Source organism: Rissa tridactyla, chromosome 4, assembly GCF_028500815.1.
Source record: "Rissa tridactyla isolate bRisTri1 chromosome 4, bRisTri1.patW.cur.20221130, whole genome shotgun sequence".
Taxonomy (NCBI): Eukaryota; Metazoa; Chordata; class Aves; order Charadriiformes; family Laridae; genus Rissa; species Rissa tridactyla.
Genome location: NC_071469.1, coordinates 28,096,946 through 28,122,909, shown reverse-complemented (window position 1 = coordinate 28,122,909; position 25,964 = coordinate 28,096,946). Strand labels below are relative to the sequence as shown.

The 25,964-nt window shown below is 56.6% G+C and overlaps 1 protein-coding gene across 1 annotated transcript in view; it reads left to right on the top strand.

The window, feature by feature from the left end:
• The window catches only part of TMEM63C (transmembrane protein 63C), a 32,727-nt gene extending 7,933 nt beyond the window's left edge, over positions 1–24,794 (top strand). Inside the window, exons 2-24 of the mRNA XM_054199409.1 lie at positions 11,295–11,409; positions 11,670–11,890; positions 12,267–12,346; positions 13,268–13,355; positions 15,219–15,256; positions 15,656–15,798; positions 16,110–16,161; positions 16,587–16,695; positions 17,133–17,206; positions 17,312–17,392; positions 17,524–17,644; positions 17,770–17,903; positions 18,085–18,207; positions 18,660–18,813; positions 19,979–20,085; positions 20,932–21,018; positions 21,509–21,574; positions 21,684–21,846; positions 22,084–22,189; positions 22,382–22,549; positions 22,841–22,956; positions 23,084–23,155; positions 23,244–24,794. Coding sequence (XP_054055384.1) covers positions 11,693–11,890; positions 12,267–12,346; positions 13,268–13,355; positions 15,219–15,256; positions 15,656–15,798; positions 16,110–16,161; positions 16,587–16,695; positions 17,133–17,206; positions 17,312–17,392; positions 17,524–17,644; positions 17,770–17,903; positions 18,085–18,207; positions 18,660–18,813; positions 19,979–20,085; positions 20,932–21,018; positions 21,509–21,574; positions 21,684–21,846; positions 22,084–22,189; positions 22,382–22,549; positions 22,841–22,956; positions 23,084–23,155; positions 23,244–23,456 — 2,493 coding nt within the window. The 5' untranslated portion in view covers positions 11,295–11,409; positions 11,670–11,692 and the 3' untranslated portion in view covers positions 23,457–24,794. The remainder of the gene's footprint in view (positions 1–11,294; positions 11,410–11,669; positions 11,891–12,266; positions 12,347–13,267; positions 13,356–15,218; positions 15,257–15,655; positions 15,799–16,109; positions 16,162–16,586; positions 16,696–17,132; positions 17,207–17,311; positions 17,393–17,523; positions 17,645–17,769; positions 17,904–18,084; positions 18,208–18,659; positions 18,814–19,978; positions 20,086–20,931; positions 21,019–21,508; positions 21,575–21,683; positions 21,847–22,083; positions 22,190–22,381; positions 22,550–22,840; positions 22,957–23,083; positions 23,156–23,243) is intronic.
• The last annotated feature ends 1,170 nt before the right edge of the window (positions 24,795–25,964 follow it).

Genomic DNA, 25,964 nt, shown 5'->3' with positions numbered 1-25,964 from the left:
ATTTAGTTTCATTTCCTTTTCTCTTCCACATGAGCGGTGATGCTCTGGAGGGCAGGGGTGGCTGCCTGTGACCCTGCGCTGCCATCAGAGTGGGCAGAGCAGCGCAGGGGCTGCCAGCCTTTCCCCAAGCACCAGCCTGCCTGCGTGGCCCTGTGTGCAGGGAAGGCAGGCTTGTGCAGAGAAATTAGGGACAATCTCTCTGTTTCCCTGCCCCTAAAACTTGCCATCCTGATCTTTTTTCCCATTTCCCCTCTGATCCCAAATAGCCTTTTTCCAAGGCTTGCCCACGGAGAATCTCTGATGCTGACTGTTGGATGCGGCATGTTTGAAAGGATGCGACCTCCCTCCAGACCTGCCAGGCTGGGCTGACAGTCCCTGCGCAGTGTCGTGTCGCCTGCTTTTGCAGCTTGCAGGTCTCTCTGTGACCACCCTGCTGCCAAATCTGCCATCTGTTTCACCACATCCTCTGGGCGATGCTGCACCTCCCGGCCCACGGCTTCTCTCCTCCCGATTCCTTGTCCCTTTCTCAGCTCAGCTGCTGTACATGTCCAGATGTGACACTTGCTTCTCTGCCTGAAGGGAAAGAAACCATTTCTTGTGTTTTCCTCCGTTGCATCCATCACTCCCGACAGCCCTTGCACTGGCCATGGGCAGCTGCTGGCCGGTGGGCATGGCCGGAGCAGGGCAGGAAGGCAGTGCAGTGGGTGCAGGCAGTGCCAGCCTGCGGCACTGGGACAGCAGAGGCTGCATGCTGCCCATCTGTGCCCAGCTCACCCCTGTGTACTGGGCCACTCGCCTGCGGTAGGTGTGTGTTGGGGTGGGATCCTGAACCCCAGTCCTTGCCATGCATCTTGTCCCTGCTCCTGCTGTTTTGGGATGCACCAATGTGCCCATCCCAACAGCCCCATGATTTCCATCTTATCTCTGATGCTCCAGGGACGTTTGACTCTCCGGTTCCTCTCCCTGGAGGAGACGAGAGCAAGCTGGTGGGTGTGATGGGCTGTCTGCTCCGCTCTGCTCTGCTCTGCCCTGCAGCAGGTACATGGCTGGGGCTTTGCTTGGGTGTTCTGGGCAAGGGGAATTCCCTGGGGGTGACGGGGGTGATGGAAACGAGCTGTCTTGTCGTGTGAGCACCCGTTGTGCCAGGAGGAGGCTGGAACAATCGGTGCTTTGCAGAGCCACGTGTCTGCAGCTCCACATATGCCCGTGAGAGCCGCCTCCCTTCCCAGCTGCAGCAGCATCTTTCCTCTGATCTCCCCCAAAGGCTGCGTGGGCTGCGGAGGCGGCTGGATGCATGCCCTGGTGATCGGGGGAAGACTGACTGCATGATTCCCCCGCTGCCCAGTGAAAAGCAGGGCCGGGCTGGCCCTGCGTGGGGGCAGGATTTGGTGGGAGGGCAGGTGGCTGGCCCACGGCCCAGGCAGAGGCAGCACAATCTGGTGTTGAGACTATGCGACGGGTTCAGTCTCTTCCCTCCGCCTTTTCAAGGACCAAATTTACTTGCACACTGGGGGATAGTTGGTGATTTGGTGGATCCCCTACAGATGTGTCCCCAGGGGATGGAGGTGGCTGAGCCAGGCCTTGAGGAGCACCTTCTCGCCTTGTCCTACTGCTGCAGACCCCTGTGTTAACCATCAAAGTCTTTCCCCTTCCCTTTGATGCGCTATTGACTCAAAGTGGTATGCTGAGAGCTAATCCCTCTGGCGCAGCTGGATGCAGCTAGTGCAGTGGCTGCCGGGGCCATCCCAGCTTGTGCAACCCGCCGGTGCCGGAGCCTTCACTGAGCTGCCAGCTCCCACGCTCCCAGGGCAGCGTGATTCATCCCGGTCGGCTGCTATTACCCCAATCTGCTCGGAAGCTGGGCAGAGGTGGGAGGAAAGCCTCATCGGGGCCAGGATTGGCGAGTGGTGTACTCGTGGGCTCCTGCTGCAGCCCAAATCTCGCTCTGCTCCTGGCACCGAGCACAGGCGATAGAAATGTTCTAGCTCTGCAGATGCTCTAAAATCGTATTTTATGTGTGCGCGTGTGTGTATAAATAGTGTTGTAACCCACTGCTCTCAGGAAGAAGCTTTTGTGTGTGCGGAGAGGGGAGCTGGGCAGGGCAGGAGTGTTTCTTTGCTTCTGCAGCAGAATCAGCTATGGGAGGTGTTGTGGCTGCTCAAAGCTGGGGAGAAGCAAAGGGGGCCAGCAGCCGGGTGCCAAGGCCTCCCCCAGAGCAGTGTGGAGGGAGGCGCGTGGGTGGCCCGAGGAGAAGTGGATCAATGGGACAAGCATGATGCTGCCCACCTTATACTGGCCCCTGGGAGGCTGTGGGGTGAGGGTGCTCGGTGGCAGGGTGCCCTCATGTCCCTGGCAGGCAGCAACAGGCTGGAACAAAGCACAGCTGGATCCCTGCTAGCCCACCATGTACTCATGCTTGCCCCCCATTGCACAGCAGGCTTGCGGGCATCAGCTGTGAGGGTGCTGGCTGGAACAACTGTGTAGGGGACTTGAAATGCACCCGCTTTCTCCACCAGCTCGACAGCGAGGTCCCTGCCGTCCCCACCCATGCCATGCCATCCTGGCTGGGATAGCTGCTCCCCAGCCTGCAACCCCCTCATCGCACGGCCCGAGCACGCTTGCGTGCATGTGTGTGCGAAGCGCAGTCCTCTCCTTGCCTCTGCCTTGGGGTGAGGTGCCTTTTGCTCACCGGGGGTGGCTGTAGCTCTGCTGGAAAGGGCTGTGCTGGCCACTCCTGTGGCTGGCAGTCTCTCTGCAGCAGGTGGCTTTATAAATGGCAGCAGATAAACCTCCCACTTTCCTCTCCACCTCCCACAGCTCCCCGCTCCCCAAACAGCGGAGGGGCTTTGGGGAGGAAGGAGCTACTCTCCTGCCTTTCCCCCCATCACCAGGGACCACAGTGCTGCTGGCACGTTGTGGCACTGTGAAAGATGGCCGTGACCCACAGTGACAGCCTCAGCCTGGCCCCTGACCATGCCACAGCTGTTACCGGTTTCCATATAGTTTCATTGAGGGAGTGTTTTTCCCAGCGGAGGTGGCACTTTCCTTCTCACGGGCCCTAAGATTCTCCTCTGTTTGAGCATGGTTACCTGGGTGGAGGAAGAGCAATCTGCCTTTAAATGCCCAACATCCCATCACCATCACCGCCTTGCTGAGAGGTGCCTTCCTTGGCCTTTGATGCCAAAGGGGAGCTGCTCCCGCCGGGCTGGCTGTGCATGGGCACAGCATGCCATGGTCCTGGGGCTGGCAGGTGATAAACAACCCAGGGGCACCCTTTGCCGAAGCCTTTCCCTGGGGCTGCCTGCTGCCATGGCCCTCAGTCACGCAGGCAGCAGGGGCTGCGAGTTGTCCTCATCTGCGCTTGTCATCATTAATTAATTGTAAGCTCAGGGGTAGCTCTGGGGACTGCGAGCAGCCTTCAGCATACCAGCTCGGAGCAGGGACCTGGTGGTACTGGGGGCTCTCTTTGCTGTTTTCCTGAAATGCTGTTTTCCCGAAATGCTGTTTTCCCGAATGCACATGCATGTGCACATGTGTGTGTGTTAACCGAGAGCCCTGGGATGACTCCCTGACCCTTTCCCACCTGCGAGCGACCTCCGTCCCCTGCAGTCAGCCCTGGCTTTTTCACAGAATCATAGAAATGTTTAGGTTGGAAGGGACTTTTAAAGGTCATCTAGTCCAACCCCCCTGCAATAGCCAGGGACATCTTCAACTAGATCAGGTTGCTGAGATCCCCGTCCAACCTGACCTTGAATGTTTCCAGGGATGGGGCATCTACCACCTCTCTGGGCAACCTGTTCCGGTGTTTTGCCACCCTCATTGTAAAAAATTTCTTCCTTAGATCTAGTCTAAATCTTCCCTCTGTTAGTTTAAAGCCATTACCCGTTGTCCTATTGCAACAGACCCTACCAAAAGCGTGTCCCCATGTTTCTTTTCCTGGCTGTCTGCTCCCAGCCATCACCCACCAGCAACTTGGCCGCTCCCTGCCCCAGGGCTGGGCCCAGCCTGGGTAATCCTTTGTGCTGAAGAGCGTTGATTTAAGCGTTATCAGAGGACAAGGGTGCAGTACGCAGAATGAGTGACAGACCCCTGCCCTGGAGAGCTTGCAGCCCAATTAGCTCATGTTTGCTCTGTGCTTTGGCACACACAAAGTGCGGTGTGAGGGGCTAAGCATGCTGTGTGCACAGCGGGATATTGAAATATAAAACAAATACAGGTTAGAGCTAGCCTGCAGTGGCAGCTTAGTCAAATGTGGTGAAAAGGGCTGGGGATGGAGAGAATACACTCCGCTCCGGTTCTTCCTTCCCAATCTCCATGTGCTGACTCCAGCAACTGTGGGCTCACACATGTGGGGAGGAGGCGCTGGAGGAGAGCATGGTGTCTCCCACGCAAACAAACCTCCCCGGCTGTAGATCTCACCCTAAGCACCGTTTGCTCTCGGTTGCCTGAGGTTTGACTTTATTCTTGTACCGAGGAGCACTGCAGCGAGTCAGTGCTGCCGTGTCCGGCCCGCAGCATCCCTCCGGGAGAAGGGGCTCATACAGGTAGGTGGCTGCTGTACCACAGAGGAAGGCCACAAATATTGTCCTATGGAGAGCCCCGCTGGAGGCTGGGGGCTAGGATGCCTTCTCATCCAAAAACCTCACACATGGAACTTAGTCTGTCCCAGCACCAAAACGCAGCCGCCCCTGGGTCTAAACAACAGTGCCTGAAAAGGGGAGGGCAGGGAGCTGGGGGCGATGTGGCAGCCACCACAGGGGGACATGGCAGGGAACGGTTTTGCTCTCAAATGCTGTGTTGGTTTAAGGTGAGTCTCAGTTTTTTTCCCTTGGGGCAGCATGACCCTGTGCAGGGTTTCCTGAAGGTGGTGATAACCCGCCACTCCTGAGAGCAGAAAAACTTGCTTGGCTCCCCAAAATGGGGTCGTGGTCTCTCCCTCCTGGTGAGTCATGTAATTTAGACGGTCAGTCTCAGCAGGGCAGTTTGGGACCGGTGGGTGAGGAGAGGGAAGGGGAAAGGACATGCATTTTCTGTCCCAGGAACAGACACCTCTTCCCTCATCCTGCTGCCCACGTGGTCCCTGGCTGTGGGTCGCTGTCCCTCTGCGCCGTCCCTTTCTGCAGGAAGCTCCCAGGGGGCCAGGAGGGACACATGAAGCATTTGGAGGTGGGAGTGGGGGTACCAGAGGGGGACTTGCTGTGGGGTTTGCATCCCCAAGGCCTGGGTGGGCTCATGGGCCAGCAGCTCCCCTCGCCATCCTGCCCTGGATGGCAGGGAGCCTGGCAGGTGTTTGTGCCCATCGAGGGGAAAGCAGTGCCAGAACTTATGTGTGGGGAAGGCGATGTTTATTTACATCATCTTTAAGCAGGTTTATTTTACTCAGCCATGCTCTCACTCTCATTTTCTCATTGATCCCACTCACTCCCACACTCATATCCCCCATCCTCACAAGCCTCTTGTGGGCGATATGGGGACAAGGGACACAGGCTCTTCGGTCCTCCTGACTGCTCTGAGCAATCATGCTAGTCTTTGAGCATGTGTTTTGTACCCATTAGGAGTCAACAGTTGCTGCAGGTGTGGTCCTTTGCTCCAAACCTTGCTGGCCCCAGGCATCTGCCCTGAAGATGGTGTGAAGATCCCTGCCCAGGGATGCTGCTGCCCTGTGCCTGCCCCATGGCCCACTGGCAGCCCACCTTCTCTTTGCTTTTTGGACCTGGAGGCCATGACTCTTAAGAGAGAAGGGCGAAGGGAGAGCTAGGGATGCGACCCACATGGGGTTTTGGAGTGCCATGTCTGTGGTTCCATCCCCTCTATGCTCATCCCCCTCAGGGACAGATGTGGCCTGTGGTGTGCCTGTTCTCCCATGCAGCGAGCTACAGGGATGGAGAGGTCACCACGCCCTTTGGTGCCAAAACTGCTTCTACTAGGGTGTGCGCTGAGCTCAGCACAGGCTGTTGATAAGCCTTTTCCCAACCGGAGGTCGTTAGTTGTGCTGAGTCAGTGGCAGCGTCTCAGATTTCCTGGCTGCCCCGGTCACTGCAGTCCTGCAAGGTCAGTTGCTGCAGTCCCACAAGGTGGGACACCAGTGGCTCACCTCCCCACCTGGCCCTGGGCACACCAGGGCACAAACCTGATCTTCCCATGATGGCAGTCCTCATTTTCCCTTCCCACAGCCTGGCCACATCTCCTTGAGAGGAAGAATGGTGCAGAGGCAGTCAGGTAGCAGGGATGCTTGCTTTTTGGGAGACATGGTCTGGCTTCTCAGCCTGGCTTTTCTGCTGTCTTTGCGTGGCCACGGGCAGCTCCATCAGCATCCCTGTGCCCTGGCTGCCCACCCACCAGCCGAAATGAGCAATGCCCTCCCTGCGGGAGCAAGATGCCAAGGCTGGGTGAGCGCAGACATGCCGAGAAGCCTGGTTTAGTCATCTGAGTGCTCCCAAGACTTTGTTTTGGTGTTTTGCTACTCCAGCTGTCCGTGAATCCCCTAGCAAATGAGTTTGCTGGCAGGGTGCTTCAGGGGAAAGACGAATTTTGAAAAATTGCACTCACATAAAAGAAATGCCTTATTTTCAGTCAGAAATCTGATTCTCTGGATTAGTGCCCACCCAACCGGAGAGAAGCATATGCTGGCGTATCAACAAAACAAACAGGGCACTGAATATTCAAGGCAAACCTTACACACTGGAAATGCTTCATAGAAATTACACAGCAAATCACTTTCAATGACAAATCTCATACATTGACTGTTGATTCACAGCCACTGCAAACAGAAGAAAGAAGGATTGCCTTCCTCTAGTTCTGTGCATGTTTTCTAACCTTATTTTACCCTCTTTCCTCCAAGTAAGACCTAGATTGTGTAGACCCTATATTGTGATTTCTGCCTCTATTTTATTGCTTCGTTTTGCCAGCTGCAACCCTGCCCACTCCTGTGTTTCTTGACTTGCCCCTTGCTGTCACTTCTCCAGGACAGCAGCTACTCCAAGGGACACATGTCTCTATGGTTGGCATCTGGAGGCACTGCCTCATACATAGCTAAGGGGAAGCTCTCCCAGTGCTTTCTGGAGGTGAAGGCATCCACCCAGCTCTGTTATTCACAACAATATTTCCTCCTCTGGCCATTAAAGATTAGGAAAAGCACAATGACAGTGGTGTAGCTGGGAAAAGGATCTGGCCTGGTGATGCTGTGGGGTTCATTTGGACCTTTAAGATACGATCACCAGGGTATTGCAAAATACTGAATTATCTTGTACATTTGGTCTGAAAATTTAGCTTAGGTGTTTTAACAGTGACTTTAAGACTGACCTACAGTGTCTGTGTGATCTCTCACTCGGTATACCAAGTAAGGTGCCTCCTCCAGTTGGAGGGAGGTTGAACATGTCCTGCAGCTCTGAGTTCAAGCTGCTCCTGGAGCACATGAGCAGAAATCTCCTCTCCCCGTTTCTGCTGCATGTGCTGTTCCTAGAACGTTTACATGATTTACATTTCGCTGGTTGCTCCCGATGGTTATTTTAATGGTAACACTGCAGCTATATAATTTGCATAAGCTTTTCTAAGAGCAGCACCATAAAAGGTGAGATTAGCTGGAACAAATGGTCTAGAAAAGTACCAGTTTGGGTATTTGAAGGTGGGTTTCCACAGGTATTTGGGGGTGAAGGGACCAGGGAAAAGGTAGGAGACTGAGCTTAAGATCAGCTTCATAGGAGCTGTGACACACTGCAAGGACTGTGTTACAGGACTGAGCACTATGTGATGGCTCCTTCAGGCAGCAGAGTTGGAGGCACCTGAGAGAGAGGGGACAGAGCTGGACTGGTGGATTCAGGACTCTTCTGCTCCTGAAATTTCTCTGTGCAGTGCTGGGTGGAGAGACAGGAACCAGTTTGGCTGGGTGGGTGAAGGCTTGCATTTGGGATGTCTGTGGACAGGAGAGCTTGCAGCATGAGATGCTAGCACCATGTCCAGCAGGAACCCATTGCTTTTTGCCACCAGGAGCAAAATGTCTGCTACTGGGGGATGGGGACAGCAACAAGGACTTTTGTTAGGGAATGACAACCCATACTGATCCCGGTGACAACCCCCTCACCCTGCCATTGTGCCGCAGGATGTTCCTCCTACAAGCATGAACACGGTGCCTAGAAACAAGCTGCAGGATCTTACTGCTGGCATGTGGAGTGGTGGTGGCAAAGAAGGGACTCGGAGGTTGCTAAGAGTCTCCTTGTTTATTTGCTGAAGGTCCAACAGCTCCCTCGGTCAGAGATACACTCTCCTTGTTAACAAAAAGGCAGTGAATTATTTAGCAGCTGAAAATGCCAGATGGCGATGGCTCTGCTGCTTGCAGGAGGAGGGGAGGGAGGGAGATGTGCACATGGGGAGAGCAGATTGAGAGCATCTCTGTAGGAAAGGGCTGACCCCAGCCAGAGGCCCTGGTGGTTTCACAGCTGCTTGATGGCGAGTAGGAGGCAGGCAGGCTGGGGCAAATGGCTGCTGCTTGTCACAGCGGCCCACCCATTTCCCATTTGTCTCCCCTTGTTGGAGTTCCCTCTTCAGAGGTTGTTATCCCAATGGGACCATGTTGGGCGTCGAAGCATGGGACTCCCAACCCCAGCTGGGAGGCAGGCCATGACTGAGGGAACTACAGAGAGGCTTTGCCAGCCCATCTCTCACTTCACACCTGGCTGCAGGGATGGTACTTCAGCCCCAAGTCTACTGGGATGCCCTTGGGACCAGTATCAGCGTGTCTCAGGTGACCTGGCAGTTCTTTTGGGAGCTAGTGGTCAACTGTCCCAGCTTGGGCTGCGGTGTCTCCAGACACCATGAACTGGCCAGATCAATATGTATATGGCTAGGGACCTCCGAGGAGAACTGAAGATGCTGTAGGCAGCATGAGCAGATCTGTACCAGACACTGAAGCCCGTGCCCTAGGTGACACAGCACCACATGCACAGTAAAAGGGACTGCCATAGGTCTGCATGTTCTGCGGATCTTGATGCCTGTAGTTCAGCAGCTTCTGACATCTCTTCAAGGCATCTATGCAGGTAGCCAGATGCCAGCCTGATCCTGGGGTGGGGTGAGCCTCAGGCTCTGCTGGGGTCATAGCCTTGGTCCAAGCATCCCAGCCACTCTTTGGCTTCCGGTGGAGATTTTTCTTTGGGCTGGAATTTACGCTTCAGAAGTGAAGAAAATAGCGAGTCACCATCTCTCTCTGTTTAATTTGGAAACTGCAGACACCAAGACTAGTTTTTAAGCTCTTCAACCCTCTCAAGAGCTTGAGAATCTCTTAGAAATCCTTGGTGTCCACATGATTGCATTTGTCAGGCTGTCAAAGCCTTTTTTTTTTTTTTTGTTGTCAACTCTGTGTTTGAAAGCCTCTCTCTTCCTCAGTCTTTCCTTTCCCCAGATGAGGATGTCAAAGAGAATCAGTGTCTCAGGTGTGTAATCTGTGTCAGCTCCTGCCCCGGCACCCCCGTCCTACCTGCTCTGCTCAGCTGCGGAGTGGGGATGGTCTGGGCTCCTCAGGAGCTTTAGGACAGTCTAATCTCCTCAAGCAGGAAGCTGCACAGTCTAAGATAGAGAGGCTGAGGCTACAGCAGTCCACATAAAACCACATGCTGCTGTAGTCTCCCGTCTGTCACACTGACACAGCAGAATTAAATGTTCCAACAAAAGCAAATGCGTGTAGAGCTCAGGAAGATCCCCTTTCTAAGCCAAGGCATTTTGTGCGTGCTCTCTCTGTGCTCTCCAAGGACCTCTTGATCAGATTTCCTTTGGTGTTGATGCAGAGTTGATCCTGTTTGGTCTTGATGGGAAAAAACCCCACCATAAACACTTTGCATCTCCAGGTCCCTGGAGGTGCTGGCTGTCTTTGCATCCTCCTCCATTCCTTAATCAGACTGTGGTTCCTGCTCCTCTTCCTCCATCCTGTCCATGTGGGCTGTGGGCATCCTGCAGAAGGGATCAGCTGTGGCTGGGTGACTGCAAGGGCTGCAGCAGGGTCCCAGTCGTGGCTGGAATATAGATAAAAAGGAAGGAGATGAATGAATGCTTGATGGCTTGAATACAAAGCTCACAGGAGTATGTGTTAATGGGCATGATGAGGTTTCATGTGGCCTTTGCACAGGCCACAATATACTGTGCTCAGCATGTCTGTGGGGCAAGGCACTCATGTAAGTCCTCATAAAATTCAGGCAGGCCGGAAGATGTTGTTGTCAGGAGCACAAGTCCCTGAGAATAGGGACATAGAATAACTGAGATTGGAAGGGACCCCGTGGAGGTGAGCTGATAGAAGCCCCTGCTCAGGATCAGGCCAGCTTCAAAATTACATTTGGTTGCTCAAGGCCTCCAGAGACAATGTTTCCTTGTCCATCTGTTCCCTTCCACCCCAGTAACCTCAGTCTTCCCCTAAGCAGGATCTTCAGCCCTCTGGGTTTATCTGCCTAAAAAGTATGAGACATCCTACCTCAAGGCCTTTTCAAAAGAGACATTAGGGATCCAACCCATTTTGAAAACTCCCCAACGACCTGTTAAGGGACCGTCCTGAGAACACCCTGAAGACCCCTTGCTGTCCCAGTGTGCCTCTCACCCCAGCAATGTTGTTGGTCTCACCACAGTCCGAGCTGTCCTCCTCTGAAGGCCATGCAGATCTCCAGGCCCGGGAGCAGCTGACTGAAGGTGCTAGTGGGGGCTCCCACACATGCAGACATGGCAGGAGGAGAGAGTCTGGCCCTGTTGTCCCCGCCTCGTGTCTGTTAGCATTTGCTGTGCTGGTTCCTTCTTTTCCTGTAGTTCTAGTGAGTGCAATGGCAATGCAGCACTGTCCTGGCATGCAGGTCTGTGGCATCCCCGTGAATGACAGCCGTGCTCATTCATGCTGGCAGCTGTGGGGTGCTTGTTCCCAGGGGTCTCAGGCACCGCACATTTGGAGAGGATCCCCTCCTACTTAAAGCATGGTGATAGGAAACATTCCACACTCTTGGCCATTAATAGCCTTTAAGTGTTTCCTACCAGTGAGGGCTGTAGCCTGCAGTATCAGCTCCTGGGGAAATGGGGGGAACCTTGGCATTTAAGGAGTTTGAGAAGCTGATTCTTCTGAAGACTTCAAGATCTCTTGGAAGGAGCAATCCTGCTCTGATGGAAAGACAGAAGGGAGGTCCCAAGAATCCTGAGTCACACAGAGCATGATGCTGGAGAAGGGAGGGCTGGGGGATGTTCCACATGCAGTAGATATCTGGCTGGAGGGAGCCAAGCAAGCACAGCCCCAGCAGCCCAGTTGTTAACATCATCATTGCTCTTATTCTCAGAAATTCAAGCAAATGCTTCAGCTCCTCATTCCTGCCTGCTGACCACACCAGGGTGGCCATGACTCAACCCAGCTTCCAGGACTGAGGGGCAGAGGTGGCGAGAGACCTGTCTCAGGTATGAGAGAGACAACCAAATCACCTGGGGTGGGGTAGGGAAAGGATAAGAGGTAGCTGTGAGATTTCTTCAGCAACTGCCCTGCATCCCACAGCCCCTCCCTGGGAGAGACAGGGACTGGGGAAGCTCCAGGGTCACCAGCCAGTCCTCTCCCATCCCTGTCCTCAATGAGCTCCTCACCTCACTAGAGGACCTGCAAGAGCCATGTCCCCTTTTCAAGCAAAGGCTTCTCCATCTGCACCCCTACCTCTGTGTTGCAGAGTGAGACCCCACGGAGGCACCGATGGAGAGTGTGTACTCGGTGGAGCCAGTGCCTGATGGTGCTGGTCCCACCTCGCTGGACGTGCTCAGCTTCCTGGACGCCCTGGTGAACAGCACGGAGGAGCAATGCTTCAGCGCCCGCTCCCGCAGCACTGTCCTGGAAGGGCTGCCGTTCGGCGGTGTGCCCACTGTGCTCGCCATCAACTTCATCCTCTGGCTGGTGAGCAGGCCAGGAGGGTGCCATGTCCACGGGCACCGCAGCCCCCAGCTGGGGTGTCAGAGACTGGCTGTGAACATGAGTGTCTATGTTATGGGTGTGCTGATAACCACACGTATGTGCAGCGTGTGTGCCATTGTTTAGGGGAATGGGTGTGCGTGCAGGGGACCAAGAGCTTTGCCCACAGCATGATGGGTAGCAGGTGGTACTTGGGCAGCAGTGGTGACATCACGGAGCAGGAATAGTTTGGCTTGGGGCAAAAGTTTTGCATGAGCTTGGGCTCGTGAGTGGGAAAACAGAAAGGAGCAATGTGGGGAGATCCCGTGGATTGAGACCCTGTGGCAAAACCCTTCACCTCTCTTCTTGCCTCTTCTTCCAGCTTCTCCTCCTGGTCTTCTCCTGCCTTCGGAAAGCGGCTTGGGACTACGGGCGCCTGGCACTGCTGATGGACAATGATAGGTGAGCAGGATGTGAGGCCACCGAGGGTGGTGGCTCCAGCCTCTCCAAGAGGGCTGGCAGGAGGGCCAGTGCTGTGGGGTGGCCCATGGAGAAGCTCCGCAGGTGTTCCTGTCCCCGCTGCCTACTAGGAATGGCCTGTCTGCCCTTACCCGTGGACGCACAGTCACCATCTGCTGCAGGGAGACAGAAAGCCCAAGCCAGCTTTGATGCCCTCTTGCAGGCACCATCTGGTGACTGTGCTGTCACTGCCAGGGAGGGCACTGTCCTGGGAAGGACAGATGCCCAAGAGCTGCTTTCAGGTGGGAATTGAGATGCCACCTCTCCCCCTGCCGCTCTCTCAGGATCAGCAGGGCTGGCCAGTGGAGGAGGCAGAGGGCGACATGCAGCAATAATACTGTTCCTCATGTCAGCAGAGCAGCCCGCGGGAGGAACTGTTGTAAAAGCCCCTATCCTGCGTTCTCCCCTCTCCAGCTCCTCTTGGGCTCAGGCTCTGGAGCTGAATCTGGCAGTGGACAGGCAATGTTTCCCTTCACCAGGGAGATCAAAAGGGCAATCAAGACTTAAAATTCAAGCACAGATTACATTCCTTTTACTGTAATGCTGTTTGAGGGCTGAAACCAGTGGAATATAAAAATCCGGTTCAGCAGGCTCTTGTCGTGGAGCTAAGGCCAGTTTTCCACCAGCCACCCTGCTGTGGGCCAAGGCCAGAGAAGCCACAGGGACTCATCAGTGCAGAGGCAGTGAGTGCAGCCCCTGCCCCGAGCCCAGTGGTAGTCGCTGGTCCAGCCCCAGTGCAGGATGCGGGGAGGGGGAGGTTGTCCTAGTTGCTCTCCTAGGAGAAGCTTCTCCTCTGGTGCTCATCCTCTCCCATCTGCTGCTTCTCTCCTGCCTCACCCCTCCAATCCTCCCCTCACTGCAAAGTTTGACGTCGCTTTTCTACGGAGAGCAGAGTGAGAAGGAGAAGTCCCCATCGGAGAGCAGTCCCCTGGATGTCGACAACAAGGATGTGGTGAGTGCTGGTGGCCGTGGCAGCAGGAGCCCAGGCTGGTCTCATCCTGGCCCAGCCTGCCCTTCACTTCATGGGAAACCCAGATCAGAAGTTAAATGGGAGAAATTAAATCCTCCAGTGTGGGGTTTCCTGCTTGACACCCTTTAACAGCTGGGTATTCCTGGGAAAGCTGGAGGCCTTCTTTGTCCTGGCTTGGTTTGAGGCATCTACCTTGAATGGAAGAGATGTTCCCACCAGTGTGAGCATCTCCTGTCCGCGTGGCCGTCTCTGCTGGCTGTGGGGACCTAGTTAGAAGCATGGCTGGAGCCTTGCTCTGCACGCCCGCAGGGACCTTTCTGGCCCTGGCCAGAGTCCCCTGGATCACACCTCTACCTCTGCGGGCATGGTGGGCTGTGGGGGCTTTAAAGCCATCTTTTGTTTCTTTCTATCACACCATGCACAGACCAGGTTTTGCTGGAAACGAGCATGGACCGACACGTTTTTCTGTCCGTTTCTCTTTTTTGGCAACAAAAGCTCAAAAAATCAGTCACTGGTGCGACTGAAAAAATTACAGAACTTCTTTAAAAAAAAAAAACTAGGCAGGAAAGGTGACGAAGGAAAATCCTTGCAGGTGGCAAGAGTCCTATTTAAAGGCTCAGTACTGGATGCTCTGGGCAAATCTATATTGCTCATCAAAAAATAAGTGAGAAAGACCACAGGGAATGCCAGCATGGCTAAAGAGCAGATTAGGGGAGATTATTAGATATAAGAAGACATCCTCTTAAAAGTCAAGCTGTTCCCAAATGAGGAAAATCTAAACTCTGCCATGTTAGAAGTAAAAGACTCTAAGTTGGGGGGAGGGGGAAGAGGAGTTTGAGGAGACATTTGTAGAGAGCATAAAAGCAGGTACTGGATTTTTCTTCACAAATCAGGAACAGGAAACCTGCCAGAGGGTTTGTAGGGCTGATAGGTGGTGAAGATAGAAAATGCTTGCTGGAGGAGGTGAGGATGTGGCAGGAGAGCTAAATAAAGTTTTGTTGCCTGTACCCACTGAGAAGGAGCTTGAGTAAATTCCTGCCCTTCTCTACGGGGAAGCACGTAGAGCATCCCTCCAACAGCAGGGCTGGAGTATAAGGTTGCAATAAAAGCAGCCTGACAAATTCTCAGGTTAGCATCACAAATTCCCAGGAGCAGGCGTGGGACTTCTCACTCACGTGCAACCTCTCCCCTGCACATGGGCGACCTAGAGAGCTGGGAATCAGCTGATAAATGCTGGTTTTTCAGGAGGGTTTCTGGAAAACCCAAGAAATTACAGCCCAAGGAGCTTGTAGGCTGCATGAACAGCTTCCCTGGAGCGGGGTGTAGGAGGGGAGTCAACCTGGCTGTCCTAAGGGGGTGTCTGGCCCGCGCAGAGCTGTCAGGTGTGCAGGGATGCCTGCGCCTCCAAAGCATAGGAGAGAAAAATCCTAAAATTGCATATTCAGTGACTGGGAAGGAGCTATTACACAAGATCTTGGTGCTGTTGTATATCACTCTATGGCAGCGCTGGCTCAGCGCTCGGTAGTGGTCAAAAAAGCACATTGCATGTTAGGGACTGTCAGAAGGCAGAGAGGAGGGAGCTGCTGGAAGCCAGGAGCCTGTCTTACAGAGATGCCCCGTGTTCCCTGCTCCTCCCGGGGCAGCTGCCTCTGGCCATTGCTGCAGAGAAGCCGCTGGGCTGAGCGTCGCCGAGCTGCCCTGGGCACTGCCTCCATTTGCTCAGCCCCCTGGCCCCAGGCACTGCACCGTCTCCACACACATCCCCAGTGCATGCCGTGTCCCAGCTCCTCGCCGAGGAGATGGGGGTGGTCGCCCCCGGCTCATCCCAACTCTCTTCCATTCCAGGGATTCTGCTCCTGGCTCATTTCTATCTACCAGATGAAGTAAGTGTGTGTCCTCAGCATTGCAGCCATGCCTCACCGCTGCCTGCCCCTGGGGAGTCCATGCCCATAGGTGGTCACACATCACCCAGAGCTGCTGGGACCAGTGGCTGAGGAGAGCCCTCCTAAAACATCCCCCCGGGAGAGATGGCAGAGGGCTCACCTCTGTTTCCTCCTGGCCCCTGGCTTCTGTCCCAAAGGAATAGGCTTCGACCTCTTCTGGTAGGAGCTGCCTGTGGGCTGCCTGTGTCCCCCATTCCCTCTGTGCCCAAATTCCACATGCCACACACAGCATGCCATGAGTTGGCATGGGTTGTGTGAGGCCGAAGCAGCCAGTGTCCCTGGGGTGGGAGGTGGTGGGGAGGCACCACCAGCGCTCACCCCCACCTGCATCTCCCCCAGGGACGAGGAGATTCAGAGCAAGTGTGGGATCGACGCCACCACCTACCTCTCCTTCCAGCGGCACCTCCTGGTCCTGCTGATGATGGTTTGTGTGCTCTCTGTGGCCGTCATCCTGCCTGTCAACTTCTCGGGGGACCTCCTGGGTAAGTGCTTCCCCAGTTGTGGGATGGCTCAGGAGTATGGCACAAGCTTCCCAATGCTCAGGCTGAGCACTCTGCTCTGGGGATGGAGGGCAGAAGAACCCCTCCGTCAGGAGACCCCATGTGAGCAGGAACCCACCATCAGCTGTGGGACAGAGGAATGCAAGAGGCAGGGAGCTTCAGGGTGGTGTGGGCTTGACAGGGACCTGGGAGATGGAAAAGGAGGGACCAAAGACCAGAGCTACTAACCCTGCAAGCATGGGCACGCACACAGCACTGGATTCCCGTAACCTCCCACTTCTCTTTCCCTGCAGGACACAATCCCACCCACTTTGGCCGGACAACCATCGCCAACATCCCAACGCAGTACGTGGCTCTTGCGTTCGGGGGGGGCTGTGGGCGCTGCTGCGGCAGGCACTGCTGAGAGAGCCAGTACTCGCCACAGTCCTGGAACGGGGATGGGTCCATGTGAGCAGCATACTGCTCCTGGTAGCCTCATGTCTGTCTGCACCACGCGCGAGCACCATCGTGGTGGGCAGCCTGCTGGCACTGCTCGCTGCACCCCGCTGTGGGCAGAGGTGCTCTCAGGGGTTCTGGGCAGCCTATCTGCAGTGTCTCAGCCAACATGCTGGATGCTCCCTGTCTTGTCCTGGGATCAGGGTCCGGCAGCCAGCTTGGGGAGGCTCCGCTGGGCGGTGGGGGTGGCTGTGGGTGAGGCGCTGAGCACCAGGCTGGTCGATGTGCCATGCACCCGCCGCAGCGCTTGCTGATCCCCTATTCTCCTCCGCCAGGGACCGTCTCCTGTGGCTGCACAGCATCTTCGCCCTCATCTATTTCATAGTCACCATCCTCTGCATGGCTCACCACTCCGTCCACCTTGAATACAGAGAGAACGAGAAGGTGAGCAACCAGCCTTCCTCCAGCCCTGCCTTGTTCAGCACCAAGGGACAACTTTGTGCTTTGCAGAAAGGATGGTCCCAGTAGATAGGAAGAGCTTTAGAAACAGCCTGGCACTGGGCAGGCACGGAAAAATAAGGCTGGTTTTCTCCAGCTTGTGGAGAAAGCCTGGAAGCCTGGAGGCAAATCTCTCTGTCCTGCTGCCGTGTCTCTTGAAACTGAAGCTCTGCTGTGTCTGTCTGTCTGGGAGGTGGCAGCATCTGGCTGTGCCCTGGGGTCTGGGAGCAGGCGTTGAGGAGGTCTGTGCTGACTTGCCTCCGGGGTGGCAGTCGGTAGCCTGGCTCATCTCTGCCTTCTTGGTGGCTGGGCGAGCAGGGTGGCAGCACAACGGCCCATGGACACCCACCTGCCCACACCCTCTGCCCCTACTCCTCCCCCAGGTCGCCCGGACACTGATGGTTACCCACATCCCCAAGGAGATCACAGACCCTTCCCTTATCATCAAGCATTTCCAGTGAGTAGCGGCATGCCGCAGCCTCGCCAGGGCAGCTGGCAGGCAGGTGGCAGGGGCTGTCCCCATCCCCCAGCTCCTGGTGTCACCATGTCCCTGTGCCCGCAGTGAGGCTTATCCCAGCTGCACCGTCACCAACGTCCAGTTCTGCTTCGACGTGCGCAAGCTGATGAAGCTGGATGCGGAAAGGTGAGTGCGTGCAGGTCCCTGTTGCCTGTGGGGGTGGGTGTACCGCTCCGGCCCAGCATGTCGAGGGACCCGGTCTGTCTGTCTGTCTGCTGCTCCCCAAATGACCCTCATCCCTATCGGCTTCCTGGCAGGCGCAAGGCAATGAAGGGGCGGCTTTACTTCACCACCAAGGCACAGAAAGAGGGGAAGATCATGATCAAAACCCACCCCTGCGCCCGCATCTTTTGCTGCCGCTTCTGTGGCTTTGAGCAGGTAGGTGGGTGCAGGCAGGGCTGCAGGCAGCACGTCCCCACATTCCCACTGTGGCAGGGCAGAACACAGCAGCTCGCCCATGCCGCAGCCTGGCGAGTGTGGCAGAGCCCCGGCTGCTCCTGCAGGTGGATGCCGAGCAGTACTATGGGGAACTGGAGGAGAAGCTCACGGATGAGTTCAATGCGGAGCGCAACCGCATCACGCTCAAGCGGCTCGACATGGCCTTCGTCACCTTCCAGGACGAGCGGATGACAGCCGTGTGAGTGGGGCACCTTGCCGGCTCCTCTGGCCACAGCCAGGCGATGGGTCTGTCTCCGCTGTGCCTCTGCCACCTGCAGAGATGGCTGCTCTGTTGGGGCTGCGGGAAGTGTCTTGTGAGAGGAGTTGGGGGGTCCTGAGCCCTCACTGCGGACCTGACCCCCTGCTCCCTCCTCCTGCAGGATTTTGAAGGACTACAGCCACATCCACTGCCGCAAGCACCCCCAGCAGTCCTCTGTCACCACCGTGGTCAAGTCACATCACTGGGGTGTTCGCTATGCCCCTGCACCCAGCGATATCATCTGGTGAACCCCCATGGCGTGAGAGGGAGGGAGGGCAAGCAGCTGAGAGGAACCCATACCCATAGTTATAGTCAACCCATGTAGCTGTGGGGAGCTTGCGCCTCTACCTCTCAGGGTGGCAGGGGCTGACAATTCCTCCTGTGGCCATAGCAGAGATCACCAGGGGTGACTGGATCAGGCGAGGTTTGTGGTGATTGCCAGGCTCTGGTTTCTGCAGCCTGACTCCAAAGCCTTCTGGTGGCATAGCACTCCCACTGCAGTCGTACTCTGGTCTCGGGGCTCTGCAGGTGTCAGTGCAGCAGCACGGGGAATGAGATCGGTTGAACTTGGAGCAGGTGCTGTCAGGATGGTTGATGTGTGCAGCGGGAGGCAGAGCTTCGGGGAGCCAGGCTAGGAGACCCAGGACATGTGGCTTTTCCTCTGCACCATGTCCAACTCATGCTTTCCTCTCACAGGGAGAATTTATCGGTCCGTGGCACATCTTGGTGGGTGAGATTCATCCTCCTTAATATCTGCCTCTTCGTCCTCCTCTTCTTCCTCACAACACCAGCCATCATTGTCAACACCATGGACATGTTCAACGTCACACAGCCTGTGGAGAGCCTCAAGGTAGTCCCTGGGGCCCCATGCCAGCTTTCCCAAAGGGAATTTTCAGGCTTGTCCGTGAGGGGGAGGGCACCAGCTCTACACTGGCCCAAGTAGATGAGCCATCACTGGTGTCATGGTTTAACCTCAACTGGCAACTAGGACTACGCAGCCATTTGCTCACTTCTCCCTGCTCCCCCAGTGGGATGGGGAGAAGAATCAGAAAAATAAGGAAAATTCGTGGGTTGAGATAAAGACAGTTTAATAAGTAAAGCAAAAGCTGCACATGCAAGCAAAGCAAAACATTCACTTACTACTTCCCATTGGCAGTCAGGTGTTCAGCTGTCTCCAGGAAAGCAGGGCTGCATGACACGTAATGGTTACTTGGGAAGACAAAACACCATAACTCTGAACATCCTCCCCTTACTTCTTCCTCCAGCTTTCTATGCTGAGCGTGACATCATATGGTACGGAATATCCCTTTGGTCAGTTGGGGTCAGCTGCCCCGACTGTGTCCCCTCCCAGCTTCTTGCACACCCACAGCTTACTCTCTGGTGGGTGGTGTGAGGAGCAGAAAAGGCCTTGACTCTATGTAAGCACTGATCAACAGTAACGAAAACATCCCTGTATCGTTAACGTTGTTTTCAGCACAAATCCAAAACATAGCCTCATACTAGCTGCTATGAAGAAAATTAACACTATCCCATCCAAAGCCAGCACAACTGGGTTTGTTGAGTCATCTGCGTTGATGAGAAGCAAGGAATGGTCATGCCCCTGCTTGCCATCCGTCCCCTTCTTGATGTGTTTCTGGTGGCAGAGCCCTGGGGCATGTGTGCAAACCTGAGCTTTGGTGCTGGTGTCCATGGTGGAGTGCAGATTGGTGTCCATGCAAGAAGAGAGGGGTGGGAAGAGCTCCAGGAGATGTTAGGAGCTGCCAGTAGCCCATCTCCTTCCTGCTTATTGACCAGTGAGCTGTTAGGTGGACACTAGGGCTCAGAATGTGCCCATGGTGCCTTTGGCTGGCCTCAAGTTCTTATCTCCTGAAACAAATGCCCCTGCTGATGGAGAGGATGCCCCAGCCTGCCTGTTTCACACACTATCCTGCATCAGGAGGCCCAGGGAGATACCTCCAGCATGGCTGAGCTCTGGCGGGCTTCTGAGGGGGTGTTCGACATCTCTCTTTCTGCAGAACCCCATCATCACCCAGTTCTTCCCCACGCTGCTGCTCTGGGCCTTCTCCGTCTTCCTGCCCTTCCTCGTCTATTACTCAGCGTTCTTCGAGTCACACTGGACAAGGTAATGGGGCTGGCCCCTGCACTCCCCCAGGGCTGTGGTAGCTGGGAGGAACCTCAGTAGGCCTCGTGGGACCCGACCTGCAGGGAGGCAGGCAGTGGAGCAACAGAACCCCACAGAGCCCCATGGGTGTTGCCCTCTGTGGAAAGAGCACCAGGTCCATGCCTGAAGGAGCCATTTCCTTGCCATAGCCCTGAACACTTCCAGGCTGCTGACAAAGGCAGGTGGAGCTGGTTTTAAGACGAGTCTGAAGAAGTCGGTGAAAGGGATGGTGTGACGGTGGCTTGGCAGTAGGAGGGCCATGGCCCTGACTTGGGTGGCATATCCCAGCCATAATCCTAGCCCTCCAAGACAGAGGTATGGATTCAGGATGCTCAAAGTCTTCTAGCAGAGGAAGCTCTGCCCAGCTCTGAGAATTTGCTCTGTCTGTCTAGACCCTCCCCTAGCCCCGACCCCTGTGCCTGGTCTGCTGAGTCCTTGCAGGAGCTTTGTCACCACGTCACTTCCTTCTCCCAGCGAAAACGGGGGCTCCTGAACCTATTGTAGACAGCCAACTGCCTCTTGTTTGGTGTCTACACCAGCAGGGATGGTAGGAGAGAGTAGGGATGAAGGAGGTGAGATGCTGGGAGGACAAGAGCTTTCACTACAGCAGATTTCCTCATGGTGCCTCCCACTGGCCTGGGAGAGGCTTTGCAAGACCCCAGGAGATGCACAGATCAAATGCAGGTGGCTTCCTGGGGCTGGAAATAGCTCCTTGGTGAAGAGTAAGACCCAGCCCAGCCTCTCCCCCCACCGCCTGCTCTGCCTCAGAAAAGTGCAACGTTCTTCTCTTGCCTCCCTTCTCCACAGGTCGAGTGAAAATCAGCTTACCATGCACAAGTGCTTCTTCTTCCTGGTGTTCATGGTCATCATCCTGCCCTCGCTGGGGCTGAGCAGGTATAGACCACCCTGCCATGTTGCTGCCTGCTCCCCGGCAGCTGGGATCGCACCTGGGCCCCTTGCCTCCTGCAAGCCAGCCCCAAAGGGCTATGGGCCCACCGCCGCCGAAACAAATCTGTCTCTGGAGAGGAAAACACTCGCTGTTTGGCCATGCCGAGCTGCTCCTAGAAAGCTTCCGAGGGGAATGGAGCAGCTTGCCAGGCTGGCACAGTGGTGGTTATGCCCTGCTTGGGGTCAGCCTGCAGCAGACCCTGAAAGGACCAGGTCAGGTATCAGTGTAGCCCCAGCTACAGCAATCCTGACTGTCCGGGAGGTGAGCACCCATGCTGCGGTGGTCCTGTGTGGCAGAAGGGGCTGCTCTGGCAGTGTAGGGTCCAGAGGGTCTCACCCACCTGGGTCAGAGGAAAGCATGCACCCACTGCGTGCACCCCCCAGTTGCTCTGCGGCTCCCCATCTTTCTGAGATGCTCCTCTTCTTTCCCCTGCAGCCTGGACCTTTTTTTCCGCTGGCTCTTCGACACCCACTTTCTGGACGAGGCCAATATCAAGTTCCAGTGAGTAGCAGGGAACTCCCAGGCAAGTGGGAGCACCCAACACCAGCCCCCAGCAGCTCTCATGGCCATCTGCCCGAGCATCCTCTCACCCTCTGTGTCCCTGGGGCAGGTGCGTTTTCCTCCCAGACAACGGCGCTTTCTTCGTCAACTACGTGATCACCTCCAGCCTGATCGGGACAGCCATGGAGCTGCTGCGCATCCCAGGCCTCCTTGTCTACACTGCCCGCCTCTGCTTTGCCAAGTCTGAGCCCGAACGGCTCCACGTCAAGCGGGTACGTGGCTCTAGTCACCTCTGAGCCTACACAACCCCTGGCAGCCCAGGGATATGCTCTCTGGAAACTCGGACTGTCTTGGTCTTATGGGGAGGCCACCACGCAAGGGGCGCTGCTGGCCCTGGCCCCATGGGAATAACAGGGGGAGGCAATCGTGTGGGCAAGGCTGCAAAGACAAAGGCAGCCTTTGCAGAGGCAGAGGCAGTGGCAGTAATGACGCTTCTGCTTGTGCCCCAGAGCCAAGCCTACCAGTTCCAGTTTGGACTGGAGTACGCCTGGACTTCCTGCATCTTCTCCGTTGTCATGACCTACAGCATCACCTGCCCCATCATTGTCCCCTTTGGTGAGTACGAAACCATACCCCAGTCCCACTGTCCCAGGCGATGCCAAGAATGGCCAGTCCCAGCTGCCAGTAGCGGTGTGGGAGTATGAGCTTCCCATGTGGTACAGGAGGGTATTGTCCCCTGGGCCACTGTCCCCCAGCCCTGGCTATCCCTGTTGTCCTCCCCCCAAACTGCCTCTCTCCTCCCGCCAGGTTTGCTCTACATGCTGCTCAAGCACATGGTTGACCGGTACAACATCTACTACGTGTACATCCCCACCAAGCTGAACCAGCGCCTCCATGTCGCTGCCATCAGCCAGGTCGTAGTGGCCCCCATCCTCTGCATGTTCTGGCTGCTCTTCTTCTCCGTCCTGCGCCTTGGTAGGGAGAGCTTGGGGTTGCCCCCTGCCACTGCTAAAGGTCATATCTAACACCTGGGGGGACGAGCCACCGGTGTCACCCTTGAGTTAGGCACGGCATGGAGGGTGGGAGGGGGGATGGGATGGAGGAAGGTGTGATGGAGACCTGGTAGATGACAGGGGTGTCAGCTAGTGTTTTGGGAAGGGGGTTGAGAGCCTATAAGACCCAAAGCAGGCGCCAGCCTGGGTCTCAGCTGGATGTGCTGAGATGGTCCTTGGAGGCTCATGTGCTTCCCCAGTGTCTCTGCTCTAGGTCCCACCCGCCCTGTCACGCTCTTCACCTTTGTGGTCCTCCTCTCCTGCATCGTCTTCTCCTTCTTTGGCCTCTGCCTGAAGAAGCTGCAGCCGCGGAGACCCTCCAGCTACCAGGTGAGCGCGGGCTGCCCGTCCTGTTCCCTGGCCCCACTGCATCCCCTCCTCACCTCTCTGGGGTGCGTTTGCTGCTTCTGCTGGGAACCCACAATCCATCTCTTCCTCATGACCTCCCTCTCCCCAGATGTCCGACCAGTCTGATGGCACCTTCAATGATGTGGAGCGGAGCAGCGTCTCCTCCACTCCCAACTCCAATGTGAGTACCCCTTCCCAGCCCTGCTGTGACACGCCCCCCCCGCAACCTTGCTCCACTGGACCCTGACCTCCTGCTGCCCCTGGGGCAGCTCTTTGTGGCCACCGTCCTGCAGGAGCCCGAGCTGAGCCTGACGCCGGCGGCCTCCCCAGCGCACCAGTCCTACGGCACCATGGGCAACCACCTGGAGCCAGCGGAGGATGGGGAAGATGGGGGGCTGCAGAGCTTTGAGACGGAGCTGGAGACAGTGGAGGGCGAGTACAGGAGTGGCCCCGTGATGGAAAGCCAGGCCCGCTACCAGTGAGCATCCCTGCCGCCGGGGCAAGGACCAGCCATGCTGAGAGCGGAGGATGTGCCGGGGGGCAGGAAGGAGCCTTCTCAGCCCTGGTGGGGACCACCTCGCCGATGGGGTGGGGGGGACGACAGGACTGTTGTGAGGGTGATTCCCCACTGCATGGGAGGTGGAGGGAGGCTCTGATGGTCCCTCCTGCTGCTTGGACCGGCTCAGCATCCCCTGTGCTCCCTCATCCCCACCTGCCTCTTCCAGCCCATCGTGGGGAAGAGGGGGTGCAGCGGTGTGGGGAGAGGGCCTCTCTGAGAGGCCATGGTTTGGGGGCAGGAGGGAGGCTCTGGCCCCTCCATGAGGGGGAAGCAGCCCAGACAGCTCAGATGAATGTGCCCGCCACCACGCTGTCCCATGGGTCCTCAGTGGCAGGCGACAGCCACCCCTAACCCTTGCTTCCTACCCTGCCCACACACTACTCGTGGTGGCTGTCCCTCCATGCCAGCCGTGCAGGCTCCCACCCACCTCCGCTGCCATACCCAAGGCTTTGCCATTAAAGCAGGGACTGCTGAGACGTGTGTGCTTTGGTGGAGGAGGTGAGTTCCCAGGGCTGCTCCCACATCTGCCTGAGTACCAGCGGCCCTGCCCCGAGGCAGGCATGAAAGCGCAAGCCCGGCTCTTCCCAACCCTCCCACCCCATCCTGCCACTGCCGCTGCACCATGCCTGTGCCCTTGGGTCCTTGGGGATGAGTGGGAGGTCAAGGGACGAGTGTGTTTAACAGCTGTGAGGGCAGCTCCTCGTTATCCCGCACCCCTCAGCAGCATCCCCCTCGTGCCTGCGCTCTCTCTGGGGCTGGCCATGGGACCCCGCATGGCTCTGTCTTAGTTGCCACAGAAATGGGGCAGGGGGAGCTGGCAGAACCCCAGCCTCCGGGTCCTGGTCCACCGCATCCTGCCCTTGCCCACAAGCCACAGCCATGGGATGCTCCCCCAGGAGCCGCACCGCCTCTTGAGTGCGAGTCCTGCTGTGGTCAGTGTAAATGCACCAACTTCTGCCCGGATAGCATCCCTGGTGTTTTCCAGCTCATCTGCAGCAGCTGTGGAGGCCTCCGGGGACAAGGGCAGACTCTTGCCCTGCTCAGCCCCTCTCCCACCAGGCTAGCCCACCTGGCCATGTTGGCTCCTTGCTTGGCCCTGCTTTGGCCTTGGGGCTGATTTTCCTGCTCCTGATTTTCCTGCTGGCTTCAGAGCAATCTAGCCACCATCCCAGGGCCGTGCTGGGAGGGAAGGGACAACGATACAGCTCTGCTGGCACTGGGGCTACAGTGTGGGGATCGCTGCTGTGCGCAGGCAGCTGCTCGGCCATGGCACCATGCAGCATTACTGGTGCCACTAGGTGGGGGGGTGGGAAGGGGGGGGCATGGTGTGCCAATTCTGGGGTGGGGATTTAAAAGGCAGCCCAGCAGCGAGCTGTGAGGCGCTGTTGGATTCTAGTGGGGCTGGTGGGTCTCAGCTCGGTCAGCTGACAGCGCCGTGAACCCCATCCCACCCATGCTCCTGCATGCTGGCGTGATAGCTGTGGCTCGCTAGCCACTGAGGGGTTGCCTCGGGGGAGCCTGGAGCTCAGCTGCGCCCTTCCAACCCCAAAAAACAGCCTGGGGGACTTGTGGCTCCCTGCCCAGGTGCCCCCAGGGCTGCCCACAGTTCAGCTGCTGCCCTCACTGCCTGCTCCGGGGTCAGCCCCGGCCGGAGCACGGGGATGCCGGTGGCCTCTTTCCGGGTGGAAGCAAGTGCCTGCAAGTGGCACCACGTCCTTGGGCGCTTGGACTGCTGGTCCGATTGCCCTTGGCTGCCCCGCTGTAGGAACATGCCAGAGGTCTGTACCTTCTCGTGATTTATTGCTATGACCGTGCCTTGAATAAAATGACTTCACCCAACTGCTGCCTGGTGTTGTCACCCCTGTGCATCCTGCCTCGCACCAGGAGAGGCGGGACCCTTGCCACTGGAGCCAGTGGAAGTACCCCATCCCCTTTCCCCACCTGTGTGCTGCTTTTCACCCTTCCTGGGGATGTCCTGCAGAGACTTCAGTGGTGGGAAGACCACATGGACACCTCCCCTCCTCCAGGGACCTTGCCCCCACCATGGTCCCACAAAAGCAAACCCCAGTGAGTGGGCAGAAGCAGCAGAGGCACTGGAGTAGGGAAGGATCCCGCTGTGTCCCCTCAGAAAGATGGGCACAGCCCTTGGCACCATCCCAGACACTGGGGATGGGGTGCAGCCTCAGCACAGGCATGTGCTTCTCCTGCCCGTCCTCTGCCAGCACTTGCCCCCACAGGCAGGGCTGGCTCAGGACACCACTGCCTGGAGGGAGCAGTAGGGTGGCCTGGAGCTCCTCTGGGACTACAGCAAGGAGCAAGGGTAGCCATCCCATCTGGGGATGGAGCAGATGGTGCCAAAGCTGAGTTGTCCACCAGCAAGTCCTGGGGAAGTTCTAGGAGCAAGGGAGCGAACACCATTTTAGGAGCCCTT